The sequence below is a fragment of the Malaclemys terrapin genome, chromosome 1 (assembly GCF_027887155.1).
Source record: "Malaclemys terrapin pileata isolate rMalTer1 chromosome 1, rMalTer1.hap1, whole genome shotgun sequence".
Classification (NCBI taxonomy): domain Eukaryota; kingdom Metazoa; phylum Chordata; order Testudines; family Emydidae; genus Malaclemys; species Malaclemys terrapin.
In genome coordinates, this window is record NC_071505.1 from 6,454,793 (window position 1) to 6,482,561 (window position 27,769).

A 27,769-nucleotide genomic window follows, 5' to 3' on the forward strand; every position below is an offset into this window, starting at 1 on the left:
AGAGCAAACCAGGGGTTTCAGAGAAACAATAGAGTCTGCGCTGATGCTTTTTTCATATACATGGTAGAGTATGTGAGAGCTGCCACATGTCCATAGTAGAGCTGGTGGGGAATTTTCCGTTAGAATGATTGTCCGACAGAAGAAATCACTTTCTGCAAAGTTAAAATGTTTCCACGGGAGAATTGCCATTTTGGTGGAAAATTTGGATTTGTCCATTGGAAAATGGTTCCCAACTCTGCAGTTCCCCCACCTCTTGGTGGCCTACCAGCCAGCCTGCTGAGCAGTCAGGACTTCCAGGCCCACAGGGCAAGTTGCCAGGCTGCAGGAGCCGTCCGGCTTCCTGGCTCTGTGGCAGCCCTGCCAGGTGGGCAGCTGGGGAGTCAGCGACCCTGAGATGTATGTTTCATTTTGGAAACATTGCAATATTCCTGCTTCTGGGAATGTTTTAGTGTTTCCAAAACAAAAGATTGCAGGACTTCAATTCTGTGAAAAATGTTGAGGTTTTGGCTTCTCATCCTGACTCAGGATGAAAATGTTTCCAAAACTCAGTTTTTAGTCCTTTCTTTCCCAGCCAGCTCTACTCCACTGTCTGTCCACTCCATGTTTGTATCCTGCCATCATCACCACAGCAAGCGGCGCACCTTGCAAACTGTGCAACACGCACACAGGATCCCTGTTTCTCTTTGTCCATTCCCCAAAGGGAGGGGGTGTTTTGTTTTGAGTGGTCATTGGGGGAAGCTCGGAGGAAGCAATAGGTTTCACGTTTCTTTCTGAAAGGCTCCTCTTTTTCCTAGGGCCCTTGGGGGAAAGTTTCATCTTTTATCCTGCTGTGGATGGAAGGTGGAAACAGGTGCACCCCGACTTGCAATCTGAATTCAGACATAACACACAAACCAAGGGAATAAAAGCACAAAAGGTAAGGTGAGGTGAGGTGAGGTGATGGGTGTGTGTGTGTGGAAGAGCTAGGACAAAGTCTGCAAAAATATGGTAGTGCAGCCATGTGGAAAAACCCTGCACTGGTCCCTTCCCCCTACTTTAGTCAATTTCTTTCTTTCTTTCTTTGTGTCTTTCACTTGCTGTTCTAACTCCCTTACTCCTCCCTTGAATTTTCCAGTAATTTGGGGGTGGGGATCAGTCAGGGAAGAGGAAGAGTGTTATGGGTGGGGGATGGATTGTAACACAAGGACGACACAAAATAGCTGATAATAGTCTCTTTCTTTCACAAGCTCGGACCCAGACCCGGATCCGAATTACAAAAAGTTAATTAAGAACATGGTCACATGACAGGGATTAGGACCCACTCAGTCCAAGTGGCTGTTACATCTGAAAAGGAGCTTTGTTATTAAGGTGGCAGTGATTTGAGTGCCTATTACCTAGTGAGAAAGTTAGAGTTTAAAAAACTATCCTCCAAACATTAGCTACCCAGGAAAGGCAGAGTCCAGGTTGCACGTCTCAAACAGGGCACCGAGACTGCCTGAACCATAGCTCCATAGGGACACCAACCAACCACGGGCCTGATTTGCCACTGCCAGCCACGCAGTGTAGACATTCATACCAGTGCAAATTGAATAGCAAACAGGGAGATCTTCAAAGGTATTTAGCCATGTAACTCCCATTGGTTTCAGCGGAAATTAGGGCCTGGGGCTGTCTCTAACTCTGGGCCCGCAGCACCTTCCATGCTGGGACCCTGACTGCCGCTGGGGCTTCCAGCTGTCCCCCTAATACAAATCACTGATCATGACCGTAACTAAAAAGAACCCAGGAGTCCTGGCTTCCCGCTCTGTGCTGCAGGCGGGGCTGGGTGAGTGTTTTGGATTGGTTCCCAGCAGGGATCTGTGCCATGCCGCCACTGCAGGGTGCATTACTCCGGAAAGCAGCCGCAGGGAGGTTTGCAGCTCGGCCCCGGGCCGGCGTGGCCAGCTGGTCTCAGCGATAACAACACCGCATCCCGTGCAAAGCGCCTGGGCAGCGACACAAAACTACAAGTCCCAGAGGCCTTTGCGGCGGCTCTTTGGCCCTTCCCTCGGCTCTGACGCGGGCAGGCTGGGCAGAGAGGTCAGCGAAGCCCCCCAACGCAGGAGCCGCACGCGCGGTGGTCGGGGTCCGGGTCCGCGAGCGGGGGGGGGAATCAGCCCCTGCCCCTCAGTGAGCAGGGGCTGCTGGGACTTGTAGTTCGGGGCAGGGCCAGCCGCGGGCCATGGAAGGGTCGCTGGCCAGCGGCTCCAGGCTGGGGGAGATCGGTGAGTGAGTCCTGCTCCCAGTGAGGGGGGAGGTTTTTGGGGGGAGCTGTACTCCCAGTGGAGGGGAAAAGGGTGATTTGGGGGCAGGGGGCTTGTTCCCCAGGATAATGGGGGGAGCAATGGGGGGGCGCCTGTTTCCATTGGGGGGGTGGTCCCTGCTATCCAGGAGTGGGGGTGCCTGCTTCTGGGGAGGAAGGGGGGAGTGATTTGGGGAGGCCCTGCTCCCTGGGGAAGGAGGGAGAGGAGCCATTGGGGGCCGGGGCTCTGCTCCCTAGAGAGGGCCGGGGTGTCTAGGGAGGAATTTGTGGTGCCCCAAGTAGACGTGTGGGGGTAGGGGAGAGAGCTCCTTCCCCCATGACACGACCTCCTGCAAGACAGGGCTATTCGGAGCAGAATAAAGGACATTGTACGCCCAGGTGCTGCTGCATATGTCACACGCTGCAGGTGGATGGTATGCACCTGCTCCGGGGTGCAGTGGCAGGAGTCGTGGGACAGGTGCAGCTCTGCAGGGACTTGGGTGTGTAGGCAGCAGATCGGGTGCCGATGGAGTCAGATAGAGCGGCTGCATTGCACCATTCGGAGCGTCAGCGCTGCCGTGTAGTCGTGCACGTAAGACGACAGTGTGCAGGATTGGTTTTCCAGGAGCTGAACGGTCTGATCTGTGCCACAAGAATAATCGCCTTTAAACACAGGCAGCTTGTTTGTCTTCCTTGCTTCCCGAATGGCCCATCTCCCCGCTTTCTCACCTCCAGCCCTGCTGCTAGCAAGAGAGGGCTGCTCATTAGCAAACAGCCTGCCCTCTCCTGGGCCAGATTCCCTTCTCCCTTACAGTGATGTACATCGGGATTAATGCCATGAAACACAAAATATCTTTGCTCCAAGTGGGGGTGAGGAAATGGAGGTCCCAAAAGACTACAGCGTATAAGTGTGCTGTGAAAACACCAACCCTTAATAACAGAACAGAAGAACCAAGGACTGGGGCAATGATGCACACAAGGTGCAAATGCATCACTTTGCTCCTTTTTGCTGCAATGTTCAGGACTTTGCAGCTTTGCATTTAGCAGAGGTACTTCAATCCAGTAGCAGCTACAGCCGGAAATTTTTACAGGGAGGGGGTCCAGCCTTTTCCGTGACGTGGGCACCTCCACGGGCAACATGCAGACCAGACAACATCTGTGCGGCACGTCCTCACGTGTACGGGCTGTGCAAGGTCAGGCTGTGCGGTGGGTGCCGTTTTGTGGCCTGCAGAGGTGCCGTGCAACTGCATTTGCGGCCCATGTCCCTGAAAAGGTTGGAGCAGCCTGATACACATTCATTAGAACCCCCTGCGAGGCAGGCTTGCCACTTATCTCACCTTAAATCTCTTCCACCTGCCTGCCCACCCCTGGCACCATGGAGTGGTTGCTTCTCATGGGCTGTGTGGAAGGACATTCCAGCATGGGGCTGATAGAATGGCCTGTCTGTTGGTGCCCTGGTAGTGGCCTTTATGCACACAGCTCCATGCAGGTTATTTCTACCCTTAGCAGCCGTAATCTGTGGAGGGGCCATATGTGACCATCCTTGGAGATGAGCAAGACTTGCATGAAAACACAGCAGCAGCTGACTGAAGACAAAATTCAAATGAATGCTACTGGCTTGTTTTGCGAGGATTCGGGGGGGTGTCGTCCCTGTTTGCATGGAGGCAGAATGCGCCCTGTTAAAAGGCATCACATCTAGATTGAAAGAGCCCAAGGCTGTTCTGCGTTCGTCACTCACTCTATAGGCAAAATATACTTACGCGGAGACAGTGCCGCCTTTGTTTCATGCAGCAACTGTTTTCATAACAGCAATACTGTGTCGTCAGAGAGCACGTTCACACAAGGATTGCAACACGTTTGACAAATAGTAATGAAACCCCCCAGGATTCCAGCTTTTATACATGGGGTCCTGGTAGCACACAGAAGTGAAAGTGACTTGCCCAGGTCTACACACTGAGTCATTAGCAGAGGTGGGACCAGAACCCCAAACTCTTAGTTTCCTATTCAAGCCACTATCCCATGCTCGTGCCTCTCCCAGTAAAGTGCGTTGTCTCCAGCCCACAGACTCTCATTCACAGTCTCTCCTTTCTCCCCAGGCTTCTGGGCTGAGAGGACGCCTGTTCACGAAGCGGCCAGGAGGGGAGAGATCCTGCAGCTGCAGGAGCTGATAGCGAATGGTGCCTGCGTAAACCTGGTCACCTACGACTCTATCACCCCCTTGCATGAGGCGAGCCTGCGAGGGCAGACACAGTGTGTGAAGCTCTTACTTGCAGCAGGGGCCCAGGTTTGTGATAAATTCGAGTGTCCCCTCCCCCTTCCCCCTAGCCTTTTGCTCTTGATTACCCTTCTAATGGGGAAGTATATAGTGCTACAAATCCAATGAAATAAGTGACATTATGTGTCCCGAAGAGAATAATTTTTTAGCTGCACCGTCCTTGCTATGGGCCAATCCTTTGCTGAAATCAGTGGGACGTGAGGTGCTTATAGAGTCACGGGAGCGTCTTGCCCTTCTGGATCAGTGCACGTCAGCTGTGCTATCCAAAGTGATCACTCAGGCCTGGTCTACACTGGGGGGAGGAGGGGGGATCGATCTAAGATACGCAACTTCAGTTACGAGAATAGTGTAGCTGAAGTCGACGTATCTTAGATCGAATTAAAACCACTTACTTCGGGTCCTCACAGCGCTGGATCGACGGCCGCCGCTCCCCTGTCGACTTTGCTTCCGCCTCTCGCCGAACTGCAGTTCAGCAATCGACGGGAGGGCGATCGGGGATTGATTTATCATGTCTACACTACACGCGATAAATCGATCCCCGATAGATCGATCGCTACCCACCGACCCGGTGGGTAGTGTAGACGTACCCTAAGCGGTCTAGGGAGCAGCAGGAAAAGCAACTGGAGTGGATTCTTTGGCAGGTTTTGTATTTTATTGCTACGTTCCCTTAAATACTTCCCTTAGCTCTGTTCTGGGAACAAAAGACTTGGTTAACCTTAGAGCGACGGGACCATACTCAAGCTAGGTTGGTGACAATATCCACCGGCTGGTTCCTGCCTTCTGCAGGGTTAGAGAGTGTGTGTTAAAGACCTAGGTAAGAGAGCACTGGCATACAGCTGCCCCTGAGTCAATACTATCTTTCTGCCTTCTAGGTGGATGCCAGGAACATAGATGGCAGCACTCCGCTCTGTGACGCTTGTGCTTCGGGCAGTATTGAATGTGTGAGAGTGCTCCTGTCCCATGGAGCGAAGGTGAATCCTCCGCTCTACACCGCGTCCCCTCTCCATGAAGCCTGCATGAATGGTGAGCCCTCGAGATCCTACGTGTATATTCATCGGGCACTCACACCCATGGCAGATGCAAAGGGCCTGAAATAACCGTAAGAGTCTGTTGTTCATCAGACTGTAACAGCTGGAAAGCATCTCCTGTCGTCTCTTTTTGTTAAGATTAGTTGTGTGGTGTTAAGGCCCATTGTGTCAGCAGAGATCCCGCTGAAGTCCGAATGAAAAACTTTGCAGGACTGGGCAAATAAAGACATTGTAGGTGTGAGGCAGTTGGACACCGTGTGAACGACACAATAGAAAATCTTAGCTAGGTAGGACAACAACTTCCATTATTTGTTAATGTAGCCCGGGAGGAGTCCCTCCCTATGTTGGGCCCACCCCATGGCCTCTCTGTTTGTTACACTCCCATCAAAATCAGATTTGAGTCACGGGAAGGTTGATCTTCCGGTGAAGGTGCTGGACTGGAACTCAAGACCAGCAACCAGTTCCCAGATCTGGCATAGACTCCCTGGGTGACCTTGGCCAAGTCTCTTATTTCCTCTGTGCCTCACTTTCCCCCTCTGTACATTGGGTGTGATAACACTTCCTTCAACCACCCTTTGCCTGTCCTGTGAGATGGTCTGATGTTAGAGGCAGGGGTTGTCTCCCACTGTGAGGTCAGTGGGAGCTTTCAGGTGCTTAGGATTTTTGAAAGCCTGGTGGGTGCTTAAATAGATAATGTTAGGCTCCTAATTTTTGAAATCCTTGGCATGAGCACTCTTATGAAGATTCAGCCCGGTTAGATGATTCAGTCCATCCCCCTTGGAGCATATTCTGCCAAAGTTTAGTCCAGTCTAGCTTCAAAGGATTCAAGCAACGGGGCTTCCACCTCTTCCTATGGATGACCGTGCCACTGCCCAATAGATTTAGCCCAACGGGGGAAAAATACACCCAAGCCTTTGTACTTTGCACTTAATGGCCCAAGTGTTAATGACACTCTTAGGGTAGGTCTACGCAGCACGGGATAGCCTACCCGGGTGAGCTAGATCCAACCAGCGTGGATAACAGTACCAGTGAAGACAGCGTAACATGGGCTTCAGCCCAGGTAGTAAAAGCTTGGTGTAGACCCTGGGTACATCCTTGGGTCACAATCCAGCTCTGATGGTGCCTGCACTGCGGTGTCTTCAGTGCTATTGTTACTGTACTAGCTGGATTCAAGCTAGCTTCTGAGGCCAAGCTGATACAAAGCACGTGGAAGTTCCCCTCGAAGCCAGGCTGTTTCTCACTGATCGGTTCTCTTTTCAAAGGGAGTTCGGAGTGCGTGCAGCTCCTGATAGATGTCGGTGCGAACCTGGAGGCCCACGATTGCCACTTCGGAACCCCTCTGCACGTAGCCTGTGCCCGAGAGCATCTGGATTGTGTGAAGTTACTGCTCAATGCCGGTACGGCACCCGGAGGTGTTGGTTTCGGCGTACGCAGTACCTAGTGGCAGTGTTTGTGCAACGCTCACCTCTTGTATCTGTTCTTGGGCTCAGAAGAGAAGTGTTTAGAAGTTTATTAATTCACGGAGCCATTGAAATGGACATGATTATGGATATCTCTGTCCTCAGAGTGTCTGCCAGACAAGAATAAATATATACACAAGGGCTTTTCTTCTGGGCAAAGCAATGCACCTAGTTAGCCATTTTCGGAAGGCTTGCAGCGTAGGCAAATTAATATCCATGTCATAAACTCTCCTGTTTAGTTCAGTGGCATTTAGCTGTTCCTATTCTGTTAATAACCAAACCATTCCAGCCTCCTAGAATAATGTTTCAACTCACTCTTAATAATGATGTTGGATCAATATTGGTAGATTTTTTTTTTAAGGTTGGAGATAGAGGAGAGCTGGAAAGGGAGACATATTGGGGTTTGACGTACAACAAAACATGAGGTCCCTGCTGTGATTTGATTGGAGTTACACCAGAGATGGATTCGGCCAGGGGATATTCAAGTAACATTGTATGTTCCAAGTTTTACATCCAGGTTCCCCAGCCGTAGGAACCAGTGCTAATTCTGAACCAAATCACCAGACCAAACACCTCCGAACTTTGTTGATATTGGGATATGGATTCGGACTTTGTGTCTTGGGTCCATCCTTGTCAGGAAGTCATGTGACTCACAGTATCCACCTATCAGTTCAATGGAAAGGGTAATAGGAAGAGGTGGGGGAGTGAGGACACCCTCTGGCTTGAGTTTATCTATTCACACTTTCTTAGCAGAAATGAGAATGAACAAGACTTGGTACATGGTTGATGGATGCTGAAGGGCACCTAGATCTCCATATCTCAAAATCCCAGCATAACGAGATGTTTCTGTTAAAATGACCAGCACTTAAATAGCTAACAACGTTGACATCAGTAAGTTTAGGATTGAACAACCCACTGAGCAGAACTGGGCAGTTCCTAGCTTGTTTCAGACTGTGTAGATTCAGTGGGATGCATGGGTTACATTCAGAAGCTTATTTTCATAGCTATATCAGCTAAAAATCTCTCTGTAAGGAAAACATATGCCTGCAAAAATACATGGCGTGCTAGCTCTGACTACTGGCTCAAGCCCATTCTATACTTAAAACATAGGTCAAAATAGCTACAGTGCTCAGGGGTGTGAAAAATCCATGTCCCTGAGTGCCGTAGCACTCCCCCCCGTGTAGACTCAGCGAGGTTGACAGACCTACCATCACTTGGGGAGATGGAATTCCTATAGCGATGGAAAAATCCCTTCTGTCACCATAGGGTGCGTCTACACTGCAGGGTTATGCCAATGTAGCTTTGGCGCCAGAGCTGTGCCGCTATAGTGTAGACAATCCCTCGGTCTTTCAACTGATTGGTGGAACTTCATTTAGAGGCTTCACAGCAACCGAGTGGTTATTTTCTCAGGTAAGAGATGACTTAACCAGAGTAACGGCGGATACATCGGGACCTTCATAAACTCATTTTGTTTATGCTCCCAGGGGCAAATGTGAATGCAGCTAAACTTCACGAGACAGCCCTTCACCACGCAGCCAAAGTGAAAAATGCGGATCTGGTAGAGATGCTGGTTGAGTTTGGAGGAAACATTTATGCCCAGGACAACCGAGGGAAGAAACCATCCGACTACACGTGTAGGAGCAGCCAGACTGCTCAGTGCTTGGAGTACTATGAAAGTAAGTGGGTCTCGGTCCCATCTCCCGCAGCCATGCTAGAACTCATTTCCTCTTCAGCAGGCTGGGTCGGCATCATGGTCCTTTCCGGCCTGAAAATCTGTGCATCTTGTGGCTGCCATTTTCTCCCCATCTCATAATCTGTTTGTTCCTCATGGAACTGGAAAAAAATTATTGGAGATATCCCATCTCCTAGAACTGGAAGGGACCTTGAAAGGTCATCGAGTCCAGCCCCCTGCCTTCACTAGCAGGACCAAGTACTGATTTTGCCCCAGATCCCCCAAGTGGCCCCCTCAAGGATTGAACTCACAACCCTGGGTTTAGCAGGCCAATGCTCAAACCACTGAGCTATCCCTCCAAGGGCAACAAAAATGATTGGGGGTATGGGACAGTTTCCATATGAGGAGAGATTAATAAGACTGGGACTTTTCAGCTTGGAAAAGAGACGACTAAGGGGGGATATTATAGAGGCCTATAAAATCATGACTGGTGTGGAGAAAGTAAATAAGGAAGTGTCATTTACTCCTTCTCATAACACAAGAACTAGGAGTCACCCAATGAAATTAACAGGCAGCAGGCTTAAAACAAACAAAAGGAAGTATTTTTTCACACAACGCACAGTCAACCTGTGGAACTCCTTGCCAGAGGATGTTGTGAAGGCTAAGACTATAACAGGGTTAAAAAAAGAACTAAATAAGTTCATGGAGGATAGCTCCATCAATGGCTATTAGCCAGGATGAGCAGGGATGGTGTCCCTAGCCTCTGTTTGTCAGAAGCTGGGAATGAGTGACAGGGGATGGATCACTTGACGATTACCTGTTCTGGTCATTCCTTCTGGGGCACCTGGCATTGGCCACTGTCGGAAGACAGGATACTGGGCTAGATGGACCTTTGCTCTGACCCAGTATGTTCTTATGTTCTTATTCTGTTCTCCTGTGTAACAGTCTTTCCTCTAGCTGGGAGACAAGGTGGGTGAAGTAATATCTTTTATTGGTAATATCTTCCATCGGTGGAAGGGAGGCACTTTTGAGCTTTGCTTAACTCTTCCTCTGGCCTGTGAAGCTAATGCATTCCTTTGGTGCTCAGCTCACACTGAGGGGGGCAGCTCACGCCTCTTCATTGCTGTGTCCGTCACGTGTCAATTCCGTGACCCCTCTGGACCAGGAGTCTGGTGACCCGTCCCAAACGCTGAGTCTCTGCATGGGAACCCGGTGCTGTCCCACATCGAGCTTCCCATGAGAATAGGTTAAAGAGTGTAAGAGTGTGCACCACGAAGGGCGGAAGAAGAGGAAGTGTGTGTGTTTGTTTCAATCTGAAACACACCTGGATTGGGGCCTGGGAGGCACCTCCTGTAACATAAAAAAGTAGAAGAGGCCTAAATGGAAAGATTGTGATTTATTTAAAATCCAACATCTGATTCTTTGTTTGAATTCTCTCTCCAAGTGCAACTCTCCCATGCCCACCTTTAAAGGGAACAGATTAGCCTTTCTCTCATTAATATTATTCTCTCTCTCGCTTGCGACCCTAAACAAGAGGGAATCAGCATTTTGCCCATCCCTAACCTTCCCACAAGATTACAAAGAAGTGGTATGGCCTGCTAGGGAGAGAGCACTTCAAGGTTCTTTCCCTGGAATCCAGTCTCAAAGAACAGGGTAAAGGTTCCTCCCACTTCTCCCAGCTGAACTGTGCCTCTGAGAGCCAGCCCCATGCAGTACTGTCATGCACTCAACAAAGAGAAGAGCCACTGGTCCAGTACCCGCACTCTGAATGATCCTGGAATGGTGCAGTAGGGAATGATGTTGTATTTTTGTGGGTGTGGCGAGCAGGAACTGCTGGCTGGGAGTGTGGGCGTGGTGGTGAGTGAGATTTGAAATTGAGCCGTTACCACCGCTTTTCCTTGCAATGCAACACCCGCCTGGAATCCTGTGAACTTTGTGGATCGCGTCGAGGCCCGGTGTAAGCGGAAACAGCCTCGTGACTTTGATGGAGCTGTGCCGGCTGACCCCTAGACTGAGTTTGGCCTCCATCCACAGGCACCGACTTTTACTGTTCCCTGGGGATGCTGTGCCCTGAGGCCCCGCCCTCACCCCGCCCCTTTTCACAGGCCCCTCCCTCACTCCGCCTCCTCACCCAAGGCTCCACCCTCACTCCGCCTCTTCCCACCCGCTTTTCTCCCAGGCTCCCTCCAACCCACTGCTCACTGGTCTCCACTTTCCCCCAAGTCCCTCCCTGAGCTGCCCCTATCAGCTGATCGGCAGCACCACCAAACAGCTTTGGCTGGTGGGTGCTGAGTGCCTGCTATTTTTTTTCCATGGGTGCTCCAGCCCCAGAGAACCCACAGAATCGGCGTCTATGCCTCCGTCGGTCTGCGAAGCGTTCTGTGCTTGGTAGAATTAAGAGCCTTTCGCGGAACTGGCACAGTGATGCTGCTGATCTTTTTTTATCGTTTCAGAAACACCCCTGAGCTTGTCGCAGCTCTGCAGAGTTAGCCTGCGGAAAGCCACCGGCCAGCAAGGGCTGGCGAAGATTGCCAAGTTAAATATTCCTCTTCCATTAATGAAATACCTCTCATACAACTGACCGAAAGAAGGTGACATTGCAGGACAATCTCGTTAGACCCCACGAGATGAAGTATTTTGTCTCTTTCTCTCTCTCTCCCTCCCTCCCCCGTCCCATAAGAAGTCCCTTTAATTTAAGTTAATTGATGTAAATACCATTTCTGAGGCAGCATATCCCCCCCCCCATCCCATCGTGTGACTGAGAGTTTTGACAAAGACAATAATTTAGATCTTGTGTAGATCCAGGCTTTTCGCTAGTAATTAGGGCTGTCAAGCGATTAATTAAAAATTAATTGCAATTAATCACAATTAATTTGTTTAATCGTGCTGTTAAACAGTAATAGAATACTATTTATTTAAAATTTTTTAGATATTTTCTACCTTTTCAAATATATTGATTTCAATTACAACACAGAATACAAAGTGTACAGTGCTCACTTTATATTGATTTTTGATTACAAATATTTGCACTGTACAAACAAAAGAAATAGTATATTTCAATTCACCTCATACAAGTACTGTAGTGCAATCTCTTTATCATGAAAGTCAAACTTATAAATGTAGAGTTATGTACAAAAAATAACTGCATTAAAAAATAAAACATCAAACTTTAGAGCCTACAAGTCCATTCTGTCCTACTTCAGCCAATCGCTCAGATAAACAAATTTGGTTACAATTTGCAGGATATAATGCTGCCCTCTTCTTGTTTACAATATCACCTGAAAGTGAGAACAGGTGTTCGCATGGCACTGTTATAGCCGGCGTTGCAAGATATTTATGTGCCAGATGTGCTAAAAATTCATATGTCCCTTCATGCTTCAACCACCATTCCAGTCCATGCTGATGACGGGTTCTGCTCGATAACAATCCAAAGAAGAGTGGGCCGACCCATGTTCATTTTCATCATCAGAGTCAGATGCCACCAGCAGAAGGTTGATTTTCTTTTTTGGTGGTTTGGGTTTTGTAGTTTCTGCATTGGAGTGTTGCTCTTTTAAGACTTCTGAAAGCATGCGCCACACCTCATCCCTTCAGATTTTGGATGGTACTTCAGATTCTTAAACCTTATGTCGAGTGCTGTAGCTATTTTTAGAAATCTCACATTGGTACCTTCTTCGCGTTTTGTCAAATCTGCTGTGAAAGTGTTCTTAAAACGAACAACATGTGCTGGGTCACCATCCAAGACTGCTATAACATGAAATATATGGCAGAGTGCGGGTAAAACAGAGCAGGAGACATACAATTCTCCCCCAAGGTGTTCAGTCACACATTTAATTAAAGCATTATTTTTTTAACGAGCGTCATCAGCATGGAAGCATGTCCTCTGGAATGGTGGCCGAAGCATGAAGGGGCATCCGAATGTTTAGCATATCTGGCACGTAAATACCTTGCAACGCTGGCTACAAAAGTGCCATGTGAACGCCTGTTCTCCCTTTCAGGTGACATTGTAAATAAGAAGCAGGCAGCAGGATCTCCCGTAAATGTAAACAAACTTATTTTTCTTAGCAATTGGCTGAACAAGAAGTAGGACTGAGTGGACTTGTTAGTCTGTAAAGTTTTACACTGTTTCGTTTTTTGAGTGCAGTTATGTAACAAAAAAATTCTACATTTGTAAATTACACTTTCCTGATAGAGATTGCACTACAGTACTTGTATGAGGTGAATTGAAAAATACTATTTCTTTTTTATAGTGCAAATATTTGTAATAAAAAATAAATATAAAGTGAGCACTGTACACTTCGTATTCTGTGTTGTAACTGAAATCAATATATTTGAAAATGTAGAAAAACATCCAAAATATTTAGTACATTTCAATTGGTATTCTGTTGTTTAACAGTGCAATTAATTACAATGAGTTTTTTTAATCGCGATTAATTTTTTTGAGTTAATCATGTGAGTTAACTCTGGTTAATCGACAGCCCTACTAGTAATCTTTTTACACTAGAGATCCTGCCAGACCGCTACCCCCATTGGCGTCTACTCTACAATGCCTTGTGTTCCTGAAGGGGTAATGGGTAATCACAAAGACAGAAGGGGATAATTATCTGGGTGCCCTAATTAGACACAAATTTCACTTTTAGGCCAGAGGCTGTCAGCAGGCCCCCCAAGTCATGCAATGCAACCCTCCGCAGGCCTCATCCAAAGCCCATCAAAATCCCTGGGTGTCTTTCCAGTGACTTCACTGGATCAGCCCTCATGATTTTGGAGGTGCGGCCTACTGAGAGAACAACCAATCCCAGCATGCAGTGCTCCATCTTGATCTGAGCAACCAGTCTGATGGCAGCTGCAGCCATCTCAATTTGATGTAAACGTAGTTGCAGCCCACCGGTTCTGGCAGGTGACCAGTGCAGCAGCGGTGTTGGGCAATATCTGGGCACCCCATCTGCAGGCCAGATTTTATCCTCAGAGGAGCACTTTGCACGAACACTGTACAGTCTGATAACAAATCCATTCGTGCACCAGTGACCAGAGGCGCCGACTTTGAGAGGTCCTGGGGCGGGTGCTTGACCCCCAACCCCCACCCCCACTCCAACCCTTCCCCCAAGTCCCCACCCCCACCCTGCCTTTTCCCACCCTGTTCCCCCCTTCCCCCCCCCAGCGCCTCCTGCACGCCGCCGAACAGCTGATCACTGGCGGGCAGGAGGTGCAGGGGGAGGAGTTGATCAGTGGGGCCCGCCAGGGGGCAGGAGCTTCTGAGGGGGGGAGGAGGAGGAGCTGGCTGCCACTGGGTGATGAACACCCACTTTTTCTTTTTTCCGTGGGTGCTCCAGTTGGTGCCTATGCAGAGACACGGATGCACCGATGAGCTCTGAATAGGCTTTTCAGATTTTTCACTCTGAGGTGGCCTTTTGTTTCAGCTGCTCCTTTAGAGGTTTGCACTGTCACAGCTACGGGATCTGGTTCCCTGCCTTAGAGCTGCATATTGTCAGTGTTGAATTCCTCTGTTCTTTACAAACTGTCACAGCGTCCTTTTGATATTGAATCCTTCTGGGTGAGGTTAGATTAGAAGCAGAGCTTAGTCTCCCTTAACATGTGAGATTTCACTGACCTGAAGGCAGCGGGCCACTTTAGTGGGTACCGGGAATCTAGTCTCCTTGATGCGTGTGTGGTAAGTCTTAGCACATTGAGATGAGAATAAAACCCGTCCTCTTCATGGTACTGGGGTCGTGGAACCTTCTAAGGGTGTCTAACATGGCCTAAAACTAGATCAGTGGTTCTCAAACGCTGTCACGTGGTGGACTGCCACTTAAAATCTTATAGCTTACTGCCCCCGCCCCCCACCCGGCCATCAACCTTAATCTTACACTTTCCCTGTTGCAACTGTAGTGCTATGCTACATGGGGGAAAATAGCATTAGGGCAGTGTTAAGGAGATGAGATGAAAATATTTTCAGTGTAAAGGCGACTTACAAATGATTTTTTTAAACTTTGGGTTCATGCCCCCCACTTTTTTTTTTCCTGCTGCATGGTATATAAAGAGAGCCTGAAGGGTTTTTCTATAATTCTGCTTGGATTTTTACATTGGAAATATCAAGTTTGCCAGGTTTTGCTGGAGGCTTTGGGAGGTCTTAGAGAGGTGTTTTGTGGGCTCTTTCGCCTTCATTGGAGGGACAAGGGGATTGAGTCTTTAACAAAAGCTTCCTGTATCCGAACTGTGAATTAGTCATTGAAGTTCGACAGGTGTCAAGAACACTAAACGAAAACCACTGTTTTCATCAGTCTGGCTCAAAATCCCTCCCCATCTCAGCAGCTCAGTTTTCACTCTCTTGTCCCATTTCACTAGTTCTCCAGTCACCATGGGTCTTCCAGCTCCGACAGGACCGGAATTTCCAATATAAAAAAAATCAAGCAGAAACAAACAAATCCCTTTCACGTCCTCTTTATTTTCCCCTTTGCAGGTCACCTCCAGTGGGGTTGGTTATGTGTCTCTTCTATTTTATCTGCGCTTTTCATTTCCTCTCCCGGGCCTTCTGGGAACTTGGCCTCGGCCTCTCTCATCCTATTTGATCATAGTCGAGTGTACACCAAAAAGGGAGCCAATAAAGACTTATCAATAGACCCAAGCTCCTTTGCAGAGCCCAGCTGGGCACAGGGCTCCAAAGGAGATCTGTCAGGGATACCCAGATGTGCACAAAACACACTTCTTAGGGGAAGGCGGGACTGCTGCTTGTTCCAGCTTGCATGCTGCACCACTGTGATGCAAAGCAGCTCCCTGGGCCGCCTGGAAGTGCTTTGAGAACCACTAAACTCGGAGACAATCTGTAGTTGTTGACCTGTTTGTAATGGTGCTGAGTCAGGAACTCTTGGAGATGGGCTCAGGGTGATAACCATTGGTGACCTAGCTGTTTGAGATAGCATTGACCTGAAGAGGAAAGGGCTTGTACTCAGGAATCACTAGGCGAAATTCTCTGGCCTGGGTTATGCAGAGGTCAGACTAGAGATGATCATAATAATGGTTCCTTCTGGGCTTGGAATCTATGAATCTACCTGCAGTTAGCAAGTGGCAGTAGGGCAAGCTAATTGAACCAATCCCAGGTAAACAAGAAGCTGCAGAAGATGTCTTTTTATTCCCCCAGCTCAGGACGGCCCCAAAACCAGGGGAAGTGAGATGGACTCAGAACTCCATCGTCCGTCACAGTCCGGTCCCTTTGCTAACTATCCGCTAGCGAGAGCGCCTGAGCAACGACGGCACCAGGCGTAAAGAACAAGATAGAGACTGCCCGGCAGATGTCTGAGCTGGTCACCCTGACCTTGGGAGCTCTCGCTCATTGCCTGATACCTAGCCTGGCTGGCTGCATGTGATGGCAGCCAGCAATAATAATACCTAGCTTTTTATAGAGGGCTTTTCAGCAGTAGATCTCAAAGTGCTTTAGCATTATCCCCATTTTACAGATGGGGGAACTGAGGCACAGAGGGGTGAAGGGACTTGCCCGAAATCACCCTGCAGCCTAGTGGCAGGGCCGGGAACACAACCTAAATCTTCTGCGTATTCTACTGCCATTTCAACAATGGCTGAAGTGACTCCTGATTTGTAAAGAGCTTTGGGGCGAAAGATGCAAGCAAAATGTCCACTATGAATCTTTTCCAAGTCTCCTTGGCTGGGTCTGTTTAGGTTACACCCGTATCTTTAAAAACAACAAGGAGTCCAGTGGCACCTTAAAGACCAATGGGGGAGGGCTAGTTCAGTGGTTTGAGCATTGCCCTGTTAAACCCAGGGTTGGGAGTTCAATCCTTGAGGGGGCCACTTGGGGATCTGGGGCAAAGTCAGTACTTGGTCCTGCTAGTGAAGGCAGGGAGCTGGACTCAATGACCTTTCAGGGTCTCTTCCAGTTCTAGGAGATGGGATATCTCCATTAATTATTATTTATTTGGGCATAAGTTTTTGTGGGTAAAACACCTCCCTTCCTCAGATCTGAAGAAGTGGGTTTTTTACCCACGAAAGCTTGTGCCCAAATAAATCTGTTAGTCTTTAAGGTGCCACCGGACTCCTTGTTGTTTTTGTGGACACAGACTAACACGGCCACCCCCTGATGCTTGACCCGGAGCTTTGTTTTCATGCAGGGTTTGATCATTTAACTTCCTTTGCTTTTGTTGGTGATTAGGCATGTGCAATCAAAGCACGCGTCCAGTGCAAATAAAATCAACCCCTCAAACCAGCTCTTGCTCTGTCCGTCCCTTTCAACCCGTGCCAGGGAAGGAAGAGATGAATTTGCAAACGCAGCTCAGCTTTCCACTCCTCCTCCCCACTTCGGTGCCCCACTCCCTGCTCCACCCTACCCTGCCTTGCAGAGCCGTCTTTACAGGGAGAGGCCCGAAGAAAACCCCTCCAATCCAAACACCACTTGTGCTTCGGGAAAGTCCAGCTCCAGATATGGCTCAGCTCTGTCTCTCTTTTACAATTAGCACCTCTTGAGAATCCTCCGGATTGTGTTGCTGGCTGCTGCTCGCTGGGTGTATTAGCATTGGCTTGCAGTGCAGGCATTTGATCACAGCAGCTTCCCTCTAACTATGTCAAGTTGCTCCAATGAAAACAAGGTGTTGCCTGGATTTTGTGCCTGTAAAAACCTTGCAGGACTGAGGAATTAACTGTTTGTAGCACAGCCCTGTTCTTTTTCCAGTCTTGAGGGCTTGCACAGGAAGGAGAATCGACCGCTGAATCTCATTGCTAGTTGTATTAAGACATTGAGAGCTCAGGTGGGAGAGGAGGTGTCAAATGCAAACAAGAATAATTGACGCCTTAGAATTCAGGTAAATGTGTACAAGCAGCCTCAACCAGCAAGTCCCCTTGCAGGCTTTGGGTGGTCATTGGATCGTGAAATCTGCCCTTGTCTAGAAATGCAAGACAAAGATGGAGGAACCTTTCTGAGGGAGGGGCGGTTGCTCGTGGGAGCATGACAGGGGATGGTGTTGGGGGGGGTGAACCGAGGGGAGAGACTCATGACCAGGGAAGTGTGGTTTGCACGTTCCTTCTCTATTGTAAAGAGCCAAGGTGTGTGTAGGGTGTAATATCTTCTATTGAACCAACTTCTGCGGGTGAGAGAGAGAGTCGCGTTCGAGCTACACGCAGCTCTTCTTCCGGTCTCTGCTGGAGTGAATAGGACCAGGCTCTTAAATAAGCCTAGGGCGAATTTCTGCCCTGAAGGGACTCTGCAGTCAGTGCTAACCACTGCAGGACCAGGTGGCTGCCGGAGGACGGGGATTGGAGCGTACTTTGCTCTTAGCGGCACAGGGAGCACGAGGGCTTGGCCTGATGCACCAAACCGAGCGACTCACCGTGCTGCAGAGGCGTGTGATTGCTGCCCTCAGCACCTGCTCTGCTGGAATACTGCTCAGCGTTCAGCGAGGGGGGTGTGTATTGACAGAGACAAGCCAGGGCCCGATCAAAGCCGGCTGAAGTCGATGGGAATGTTGCTGGCGCTTCCAGCGGGCTTTGGAAAAACACGTGGCACATACAGCAGGGGAGACCCAGGCAAAATGGAACCTTCCCCTCTCACGGGCTGCTCCGGTAGCCCACAGCTTCTCAAAGTCTCTTCCCTCGGTTCCCCCCCAACACCATCCCCCATCATGCTCCCACGAGCAACCTGCCCCTCCCTCAGAAAGGTTCCTCCATCTTTGTCTTGCATTTCTAGACAAGGGCAGATTTCACGATCCAGTGACCACCCAAAGCCTTCAAGGGGACTTGCTGGTTGAGGCCGCTTGTACACATTTACCTGAATTCACTTTCTAAGGTTTCAATTATTCTTGTTTGCATTTGACACCTCCTCTCCCACCTGAGCTCTCAATGTCTTACTACAACTAGCAATGAGATTCAGCGGTCAAGTCTCCTTCCTGTGCAAGCCCCAAGACTGGAAAAATAACAGGGATCGCTCAGTGGTTTGAGCATTGGCCTGCTAAACCCAGGGTTGGGAGTTCAATCCTTGAGGGGGCCACTTAGGGATCTGGGGCAAAATTAGTACTTGGCCCTGCTAGAGAAGGTCGGGGACTGGATTCAATGACCTTGCAGGGTCCCTTCCAGCTCTATGAGATAGGTATATCTCCATTAAAAGAAAAAAAGCATGAATGGATTCAGTCCTTGTGACCCCCTCTGGGAAGTATTTTCCCCATTTTAGCTGGGGAGTTGAGGCCCAATGAGATTAAGGCTCCTCAGAGGCATTTCAGCTCCTGCCTCAGTGTCAATGGGAGTTAGGTGCCTGGGCACCTTTGAGGCACAGGGCCCATGTGACGTGCCCAATGTCACAGAGTGGCTGAGGCAGGAATCGAACCCGAGCCCCAGTCTAGCGGCCTACCCGCTAGGCCGCCCTTCCTGCCTCCCAGCCCTCTAGGATGCCGAGCCTCCCAGGGGCTCGGTATTCGGGGGATCGAGGGTGCTCGTCCTGTTGCAGAATTGAGCTCACAGCCTCTTACGTGAGGGTTTCACTATAGCCTGAATTGTCTTGAAACAAGGCGGGACGCCTCCCCCCATGCCCGCCCCTATCGGTGGAGTTTGACTGTGTCTCTGCCAACGGGCTGGGCTGTAGGCTGAGCTCCCACCGGGATTTGTGGCAAATGCTCCCAGGGGAAACACGTGACCTGTCCTGTCTGTCAGGTGCCGCTTCAATGGCCCGGTTCTGGAGCTTACACCCAATGTCCCAGTCAGACCGGGCTCCGAAGCAGTAACGAGTCTGCCCCACAGCCAGACCTACTGGGCGAAGCTGATTCCCAGCGGGTGCCGGCTTTGGATCAGACGTGTGCTGAGTCGTGACCAGACATGTGCGTGCCCTTGTGTTCTTAACCCTCTGCATGCCACGGCAGGAACCAAGGCAGCATAATGCTCCCACGACAACGCCGCCTTTCCTCTGGCAGAGCTTGCTCGGCTCTGCAGCGCTGCTACCTTTCCCCGGCCTCTCCTCCTTTCCCCCATCGCCTCTTTCACCTCCTCGCCCCCGGCGCCTCCAGACGCTCTGAAAGCTCCTCTGCTGTATAGGGCAGGAACGCTGCCAAGACTCCCCTTGCTGCCCCTCCTCCCGCCAGCCTGTCCAAAACACTCCCGCCCCCCTTCCCAAATTTCCTGTGCCCCCGGTCTGGGCCTCATGGGCCTTGTGCTCAGTAGGCCCCTGCCAGGCACACAAGCAATGAGTGTTTGCTGGGTCTGTGGCAGCACCTCCTCGGTGGGATTTGGGGCAGGGGGTTGTAACTTCCAGCCCAGCAGTTTGCCGATGGCCGCGGTCTCTCTGGCAAGGGGTCTCCGTCTAGCCCCCAGCCTGGGTTCAGTAAGTCGTGTGTGGCACATCTCAGGCTCTGCGTTATTATTTTGTTGCCTTGGTCTGTGGGGAATCTCCCATCCCTCACTGCCCCATGTCACCGAGTGATAATCAAACAGAATCAACCCACGTTAACCAAAGCTAGCTCTCCGGACCAACTCAGCAGCCATTTCCAAAGCCTCGGCTAATTGGTTCCAGGGCGCCGTCTGTCCTGTGGATTGTCCCCTTGCTCAAGGAGCTTTTATTTTTCCGGCGTTCACTCTTAACTCAATCCAGCTGGCAAAGCTTTTCTTTCTGAGTGTGTCCTGACATTTGCTGCTTTATCCCTTAAGCCAGTCTTCCAGTGAAAGAAGTGTAGCTGTACCCTGACTGGGCTGGGTTATACGCCTCATACGAGCTGCTGGGACCTGCTTTATAGCGGTGATGCATGCTCCTGAAATGTCCTGGCTGTTCATAGGTGAGCAATTTGTGCAGTATCCCATCGCACTCTTCCAACTTGTCCAAAGTTTCCCTTCTGTTTGGGGTGCTCATGTACACAGAGTGGCCATTGCGTCTGAAACATGTTGCTACAACTCTGGCGCTGTATCCTGTAGGAGAGGAAATCTTTACCTTTGCCCCTGGCTTGCTGGGCGAGCTTGGGCTGGTTATTTCACTGCTCAGTGCCTCAGTTTCCCCAGCTGAGAAAGGATGTTATGATGCCTTGTTACTGCAGTGGCACTGACTTTCTTTGTAAAGGGCTTTGAGATCTATGCAGAAAAGCACTGTGTAAGAGCTAGGTATTATCATGCAAAGTCAAGAAAGCTGGAGAATGGAGACTGATGGTATCTAGCCAACATGAGGGTGAGGCACCTGGGTGTACCAGGCCTCTCCCTCGCTGGGTTAAAATCAGTAACACTTCCATGGATGCTTTTAACTGTTTGCGTTTTGGACCTGATTTGTTTCAGTCAAATACACAAAATAATGAAGAAAAAGGGCCACCTGGACAAACGTTGCTAGCTCCAGGCTGAGCAATCTCCGTTGAAGAAAGCCTTTCAAGTTTTCCAGATATGTATGTAATAAAACATCCTCTGATGTCAGTGCCGAAGAAGAAGGTGTGATGTGTTTTTCAGTAGAAAAGCAAGAACTGAATTCATGAGCTGCACGTTCAGGCGATGCGTGCATGGAGAGACATACGTTAGTCTGGGCAAGCTGCCGGAGGAAAATATATAGCAAAGCTACTCCCAGCTGGCTAGACATGTAGCTTTAGATGTATCTTGCTGTAATAGAACGGGGTCTAAACTAAACAACTGGACCCAAACACTCCCAAAAACTTCGGGGAAGTTTGGACACAGTTCTCTAGGCTAGGAGCAACCTCTACTCACAGCGAATAGGGCTTGCTACACGTGAGTCCCGTTGAGGTCGATGCATGAGAGTCAGTTTTTCTCAGTATGAGGTGGGATGGTTGAATATGATCCTGAGGTTGGACCTAGTTTTTGTATTAAATAAACATCTGGAAAGGTGGTTTTTTTAAAAGCTGCTGCCAGGTTTTGTAGACATCAGAGTGGGAAAAACGTGTGGTTCTCCAAGGCCCCGGTGTCCTGTTTCCAAGGTCCTTACGGGTGCTTTATTATAGGAACAAAGAGAGTCTGCAGCCTGTGGCGCGAGGTTATGACGGGGGAGAGCTGGAACAGTTCCTGGACCGCTCCCCTAAGTGCTGCTGCGTTCTACAGCTGCCTGCCCTCTTAGTGCCAAGGCCACCCCTCTAGCAACATGGAGACAGACCCAGACACGGCTACTGAAACAATAGATTGGGGGGCTTGGGCTCTGCAGTTTTAACTCTTAGCAGAAAAGCCTGTGTGTGTGTGCACGTGTGTGCGCGCGTGTATGTGTGTACATGCCCGTGTGTTTGTGTGTGTGTGTGCAGCACATGTGCCTGCGTGTGTGTGGGTGCATTCATGTGTGCATGTATATGCGTGTGTGCATGAATGTGTGCATGTGTGTGTGTGAGTGTGTGCATGTAAGTGTGTGCATGGGTATGAGTGTGTGCATGCACATGTGTGTGCGCATGTATATGCATGTGCGCATGAGTGTGTGCGTGCATTCATATGCATGAGTGTGTGCATGGATATGTGTACATGAGTGTGTGCATGGGTGTGTTTGTGCATATGAGTGAGTGAATGCATGTGCATGTGAGTGTGTGCATGGGTCTGTGTGTGTGCGTATGAGTGAATGTGTGTGTGTGTACAAGTGTGTGCATGTGCGTCTGTGAGTGTGTCTGCGTGCATAGGCTTGTGTGTGTGTGTGTGTGTTGAGGGATCAGGAGGAAAATTCAGCCTGGGCTGGCTGGTCTCTATCGCCATTCCCCTGCAGCTCTTCCTCCTCTCTCTCTCCCCTCAGGACCCTCCATCTCCTAGTTCCTAAGTCTTCCTCCCCTTACGGGCAGGCTCTGGCCCCTGGCCTACAATCCTGCCCGCACTCACTCCTGCCCCACACCCCTCCGGAACAGGAGATAGAAGCCCCAGAGGGAATGAACAGATCAGGTAATGATCAAGTGGTCCATCCCCTGTTGTCCATTCCCAGCTTCTGGCAAACAGAGGCTAGGGACACCATCCCTGCCCATCCTGGCTAATAACCGTTGATGGAGCTATCTTCCATGAATTTATCTAGTTCTTTTTTGAACCCTGTTGTAGTCTTGGCCTTCACAACATCCTCTGGCAAGGAGTTCCACAGGTTGACTGTGTGTTGTGTGAAAAAAATACTTCCTTTAGTTTGTTTTAAACCTGCTGCCTATTAATTTCATTGGGTGACTCCTAGTTCTTGTGTTATGGTTCAGGGCTCAGCAGCCCTGGGGGTGGCTTCTGATTCAGAATCACAGTAATGTCGGGCTGGAAGGGACCTTGAGAAGTCATCAAGTCCATCCCCCTGCGCTGCGGCAGATCCAAATAACCCTAGCCACCCCTGACAGGTGCTTGTCCAGCCTGTTCTTAAAAATCTCCCGTGATGGGGATTCCACAATCTCCCTTGGAAGCCTGTTCCAGAGCTTAACTACCCTTATAGTTAGGAAGTTTTCCCTAATATCTAACCTAAATTGCCCTTGCTGCAGATTAAGCCCATTACAGCTTGCCCTTATGTCTTATGTTCCTAAAATCTCATGCTTCAGGGCTTCAGCCAGACACCTGTAGAGGTCAGGAAGGGAACTTTCTTCTCACAATGTGGTCCGGCTTTTGCGAGGAGAACATTTTCTCCTCATAGTGTATTCGGGCTTTTATTGTTCTTCTTCTGAACCAACAGAGATGGCCATGGCTGGAGAGGAGACCCTAGACATGGTGGGCCGGCGCTCTGAGTTAGTACCAAGCATTCTCTTTCTCAGGTGTCTGGCTGATGGGTCCTGCTCATGTGCTCATGGTCTAACCGATCATCGTATTCAGGGTCAGGAAAGAATTTTCCCCCAAGTCAGATTGGCTGGGACCTTGGGGGGAGAGGGGGGAGTTCACTTTCCTCTGCAGCATGGGCTGCGGGTCACTTGTGTATCTCATTTAATCAATTCCCTGCCATTGCAGGGTCCTCTGGCGTCGGTGCACCTTGGTGCTGCCTGTTCGCTGCCTGTGGCACAGAATAGCTCTGTCCTTAGAGGCAGGGGCAGAAGAATTGCAGGGATGGGGAAGCGGTCCATATTGAAATCCAAGCACCGCAGCACCAGATGGAGATACGGAGCCTGTATGCCTCTGGAGCCCCAGCACTTTCTACCCACGACATATTCTGCACCAAACGGCGCATTCCTCAGACCTGCGCCCCCTGTTCATTGCTGCCACACTGAGGGTGACAGACTGTGTCGAGGAAGCCATAATCAGTGCAGCCTTGTGAACTTGTGAAGGGCCGGGGTGTGGCGAGACTGAAAGAGCAACATTTGCTGCTTCTGGTTTATTAAAAAACATGTGAGACAGGAAAGAAGCAGCTGTTTCTCCTTCTTGTCTTTGCATGGGGCGCAGGGGGTGTCCGGGCAGCGGGGAGTGGAGGGGTCAGGGTGTCAGGGATAGGAAGGGGAGGGGTGGATGCTCTGCATGAGGAGTAGGGGGAGATTGGGGTGTTAGGGATAGGAGACAGGGGGTGGGTGCTTTGCTTGGGGAGTGGGGGAGTTGGGGTGTCAGGGATGGAGGGCTAGGGGTAGGTGCACTGCCTGGGGCACTATAGACACTTGGCTGGGGCAGACAGGGGCAGCTGGCTCCAGGCTGGGAAGGGGGGGTCTCGGCGGTTCATGTCTCTGTCGCTGAGGGTAGCTGCTCCTGGCCCCAACCTGATCCCCTGCTTCCCCCCCCCCCAAGTTTCTGCCTGCTCGTGGGTCAAGAGTGGCCACTCTAGCCCCAGCCTGTCCTGTTGTCATCCAAGAACGAAGCATCGGAGTGAAAACATGGATCAGTTCCCGCACTATTTCCCTTATGGGGAGGCCGAGCCCCATCCCCTGTCCCGGTCCTGCGACCGCTGCTCTGAGGGCTGTAATGCTTTGGTCCAATCAGGCTTGTCTGAGCTCTGCATTAGTCCCATTTCGAACAGTCCTACATTAAGGTGAACGAGGACCGGCATGGTCCATGCGGGCCAGTGAACATGTGACGCCCTTGTGCATGCTAGAATTGACACTCCCTAGTGCAGCCTAATGCACAGTGTAGACGAGCCCTAATTCTGGTTGTTGGGGTGGGTGAGAGGTGTTGCGTAGTGGTGGTGGCTGGTGAGATACAGAAGGTCAGATTAGCTGATCTAATGGTCCCTTCTTGCCTTAGACTCCATGCCCAGGGAGCCCAGCCTGTCCAGGAGAATGAGCCCATGAGGTGTCTGCTCTACGGCTCCCATGTGGTACCACCGCAGCATTTCTGAATCAAAATATTTCAGGATTTAATTTTTTGGGGGGGTGAAAAGTCAAAAATTTCTATTGGAAAAAATGATGGCCCATATTCCAATTAGCTTCAACCGCCAGCAGCCCTGAGGAGGCCAAATGCAGCTGCCCCCAACTTTTTAACAAAAGAAACATAAGCGCAGCATTCATGTCCCTCACAGATTTTTTTTCTCCCTGCAGAATAATAGATTCTGCTGGGAAGGCACTGCAATTACACCTTTTGCCCACCAGGGGCTTCTGTGGTGCCAGAAGAGTGGGCACTGGCTCACCACTGGAGCAGCCAGCCATGGAGAGGGAGGGGGCACTTTGGCCTTGTCCCCCCCACTTCTACAATGATTCCGGGGCCCTTGATCTGAGGGCCAATGTCCTTGATAGTGGAGGATGTTATAAGGGAGGCAAGTTCTGCAGTGTAGTTTTCTCTTCCTACCAGCAACACCTCTGCGTTGCCTGGGATCCCCTTAAGGGGCTTCTCTTCAGCCACATGCTGATCTCCGCCGAGCACTGGGCAACCAGGGAAACTAAACTTTGTACAGGGTTTTCTTGGGTTGTAAAAATTCTTTGTGCTGTTTTTGAACTGTGTCTGCTCCAGGGTAACACACTGCATGCTTCAAAATAAAGCAAGAGCCACCATAAAGATATGGAGACTGGCCCAAGAATTTTACACAGCTTGTTTATTTCCTAAGTGGATGATTTAACATACCTAAGATGCTGTGTTTCTTCCACTCCATAAAAAAAACAAAAGGCATGCACAGTGCAGGGTCATTTGAGTCAACTTTTATAGCCAATGTTAGCCAGAATTCACGGAGTGGTTTTGATGATCATAAGTTAAATAAATGCACCACAAAAATCTTTAGCTAACAGTTGCTGCAATGACTAGTAGATAGAACCACTATACAAATTGCCTCTGGTATTAACAGAAGACATCAATTTACAACAGTTGAGGCTCTGGCCCAATATATATGAGAAGAACAATTTAAAAAAACCCTAAGCATGACAAAGACAAGGACTGGCCGTGTTAGAGAGCTTGTGTAACTGTTCCCGCCCATTATATCTTCCAGTAATGACAATACCCACGTGCAAATTTATGTTACAAACTGGAACGAAGATGCAGGTTAGCAAGGAGGGTAATTAACCAGTGGAACAATTTACCAAGGGCTCTGGTGGATTCACATCACTTAAAGATTTGAACTCAAGTCTTTCTAATAGATGCACACTAATTCAACCACAAGTGGTAGAGCTTGATGCAGAAATCACTGGGTAAAAATCTACAGCCTGTTACACAGGAGGTCAGACTAGATGATCAAAAGAGTCCCTTCTGGGCTCAGACTCTATGAATCTTACATGTTCTGACAGAAACCCTGGTGTGTAACATAATGTGACCTGAACGCTGATCATAACCTTCTCTTGAACGGTGTTTGGGCCACCATCACAAAAGAATTAAGCCTGGATGCAACTTTCCTTAGAAATTCCAGCTTAGAGAGCTCAAAGCCGACAGCGTTAGCCAGGGGCCACGTGAGCTCCTACATGGTGGTGGCATGGACAGCGGGTATAATAGGTAAGGGAAGGCATTGCCTCCCCTACCACAGCCGTTCCTGCCACCTGACACCTGGGCTGTAGTGCCCCTCACCCAGGGCCGGCTCCAGGCACCAGCTTACCAAGCAGGTACTTGGGGCGGCCACTTCGGAGAGGGGCGGCACGTCCAGCTGTTCGGCGGCAATTCTGCGGACGGTCCCTCACTCCTGCTCGGAGCGAAAGACCTCCCGCCAAATTGCCGCCGCAGATCGCGATCGCGGCTTTTGTTGTTGTTGTTGTTGTTGTTTGGCTGCTTGGGGCGGCCAAAACCCTGGAGCCGACCCTGCCCTCACCCCGCCACTTCCCCTCCCTGCTCTGACCCTTCCCCAAGGCTCCCACGGGTTGCTGCTGCTGCCTGGAGTCTTCCTCCTCTCCTCTCCTCTCCTCCCTCCTTCCCCTTCCCCCCTTGGAGGTGTCTCTCCTCAACCCCCTCTCGCGGAGTGCGGGGCGGTGTGTGTGTGAGAATGCAAGTGGGGTGTCAGTGGCAGATGGGGGGAGTGAGGAGGTGAGCGAAGGGGATCCCTCAGTAACTTTACACAGTGAAAAAGCTTTCCAGAGATCTAGTAGCAAAGAGCACTGACACTGTTAAAGAGCCATTAAAGTGGTAATGAAGCCATGTAACAAGCATTTGCCAATCCCCAAGAAGCCTTTGGCCACATTCATCTGGCTTTTATATTGTAGGAAAACGTGTTACTGGGGTTAAAAACAGTATCCAAATGACCCATCAGTTATTCTCTGTACCCAGCAGAAGTAACTGTTGCCCTGGTTCAAGGAGGAGCTGACATAGCCAGTGAGTTTATTTCTTGATCTAGTCGTTTTATTCAAACCCAGTTTAAGTAAATGAGCCTGGCAGGGAACTCTGTGTAAGGAAGGTGATCAAACTACTGCCTGAACGCAGGCTGTCACTGACAAGCACTTTTTCAAAAGGAGAGATCCGGCTTCAGATTGGCGCACGTAGCCTGGCTTTTCGTCTCTCTCTGTACAGCGTATCCCAAGCTCCCCGCCACGCAGAAGAGAATCTATCTGGCAATCGAGCTATGCCTGTTGCCTGTTCAGTTCCCTTGGGGAATGTTATTAGTGCTTTAAGGTGAAAAGGGAGAGGGTGTCACGGGGGGGAGGGAGGGGACAGTAGCAGGGTGAGGAGGTGAGCGGCAAACTAGCTGCACAGCAGGTGGTGGTGGTGGTTTTGTGGCAGGCGGGGAAAGGGTCTGGCAGGGCAGGGTGAGGAGGTGAGCAGCAGGTGGGCAAGTGGTAAGCGGGCAGGGGAGGACATGATCGGAAGGGGGGATCTCGGGGGGCGTGAAGAGGCGAGTGGCGAGTCAGTGGTGGGTGGGGGCGGGGC

At 50.0% G+C, this 27,769-nt stretch overlaps 1 protein-coding gene across 7 annotated transcripts; it reads left to right on the plus strand.

Annotated features, from left to right (window-relative positions):
• The first annotated feature begins 2,065 nt into the window (after positions 1 to 2,065).
• ASB13 (ankyrin repeat and SOCS box containing 13) lies at positions 2,066 to 27,373 on the plus strand. Of its 7 annotated transcripts, none has more exons than XR_008443517.1 (7): positions 2,066 to 2,240; positions 4,354 to 4,541; positions 5,405 to 5,555; positions 6,823 to 6,957; positions 8,505 to 8,696; positions 11,146 to 11,324; positions 15,825 to 16,904. XR_008443517.1 is itself a non-coding variant. In XM_054015553.1 (7 exons), the coding sequence occupies exons 1-6, from the start codon at positions 2,198 to 2,200 to the stop codon at positions 11,271 to 11,273; spliced, it is 837 nt and encodes a 278-aa protein (XP_053871528.1). In that variant the 5' UTR covers positions 2,066 to 2,197; the 3' UTR covers positions 11,274 to 11,283; positions 27,355 to 27,373. The 7 variants fall into 7 exon arrangements, 5 of the variants coding, with proteins under 5 accessions (XP_053871528.1, XP_053871512.1, XP_053871503.1 ...); XR_008443518.1 differs by having other exon boundaries at positions 15,830 to 16,904; XM_054015553.1 differs by lacking the exon at positions 15,825 to 16,904 and adding an exon at positions 27,355 to 27,373 and having other exon boundaries at positions 11,146 to 11,283.
• Positions 27,374 to 27,769: the final 396 nt, after the last annotated feature.

Excerpts from the sequence above, each read along its gene's own strand:
- ASB13 (XM_054015553.1), top strand. The coding sequence starts at position 2,198 with ATGGAAGGGTCGCTGGCCAGCGGCTCCAGGCTGGGGGAGATCG. Across the intron at positions 2,241-4,353 it reads CTCCAGGCTGGGGGAGATCG|GCTTCTGGGCTGAGAGGACG; the intron begins GTGAGTGAGTCC and ends CTTTCTCCCCAG. Across the intron at positions 4,542-5,404 it reads TACTTGCAGCAGGGGCCCAG|GTGGATGCCAGGAACATAGA; the intron begins GTTTGTGATAAA and ends TCTGCCTTCTAG.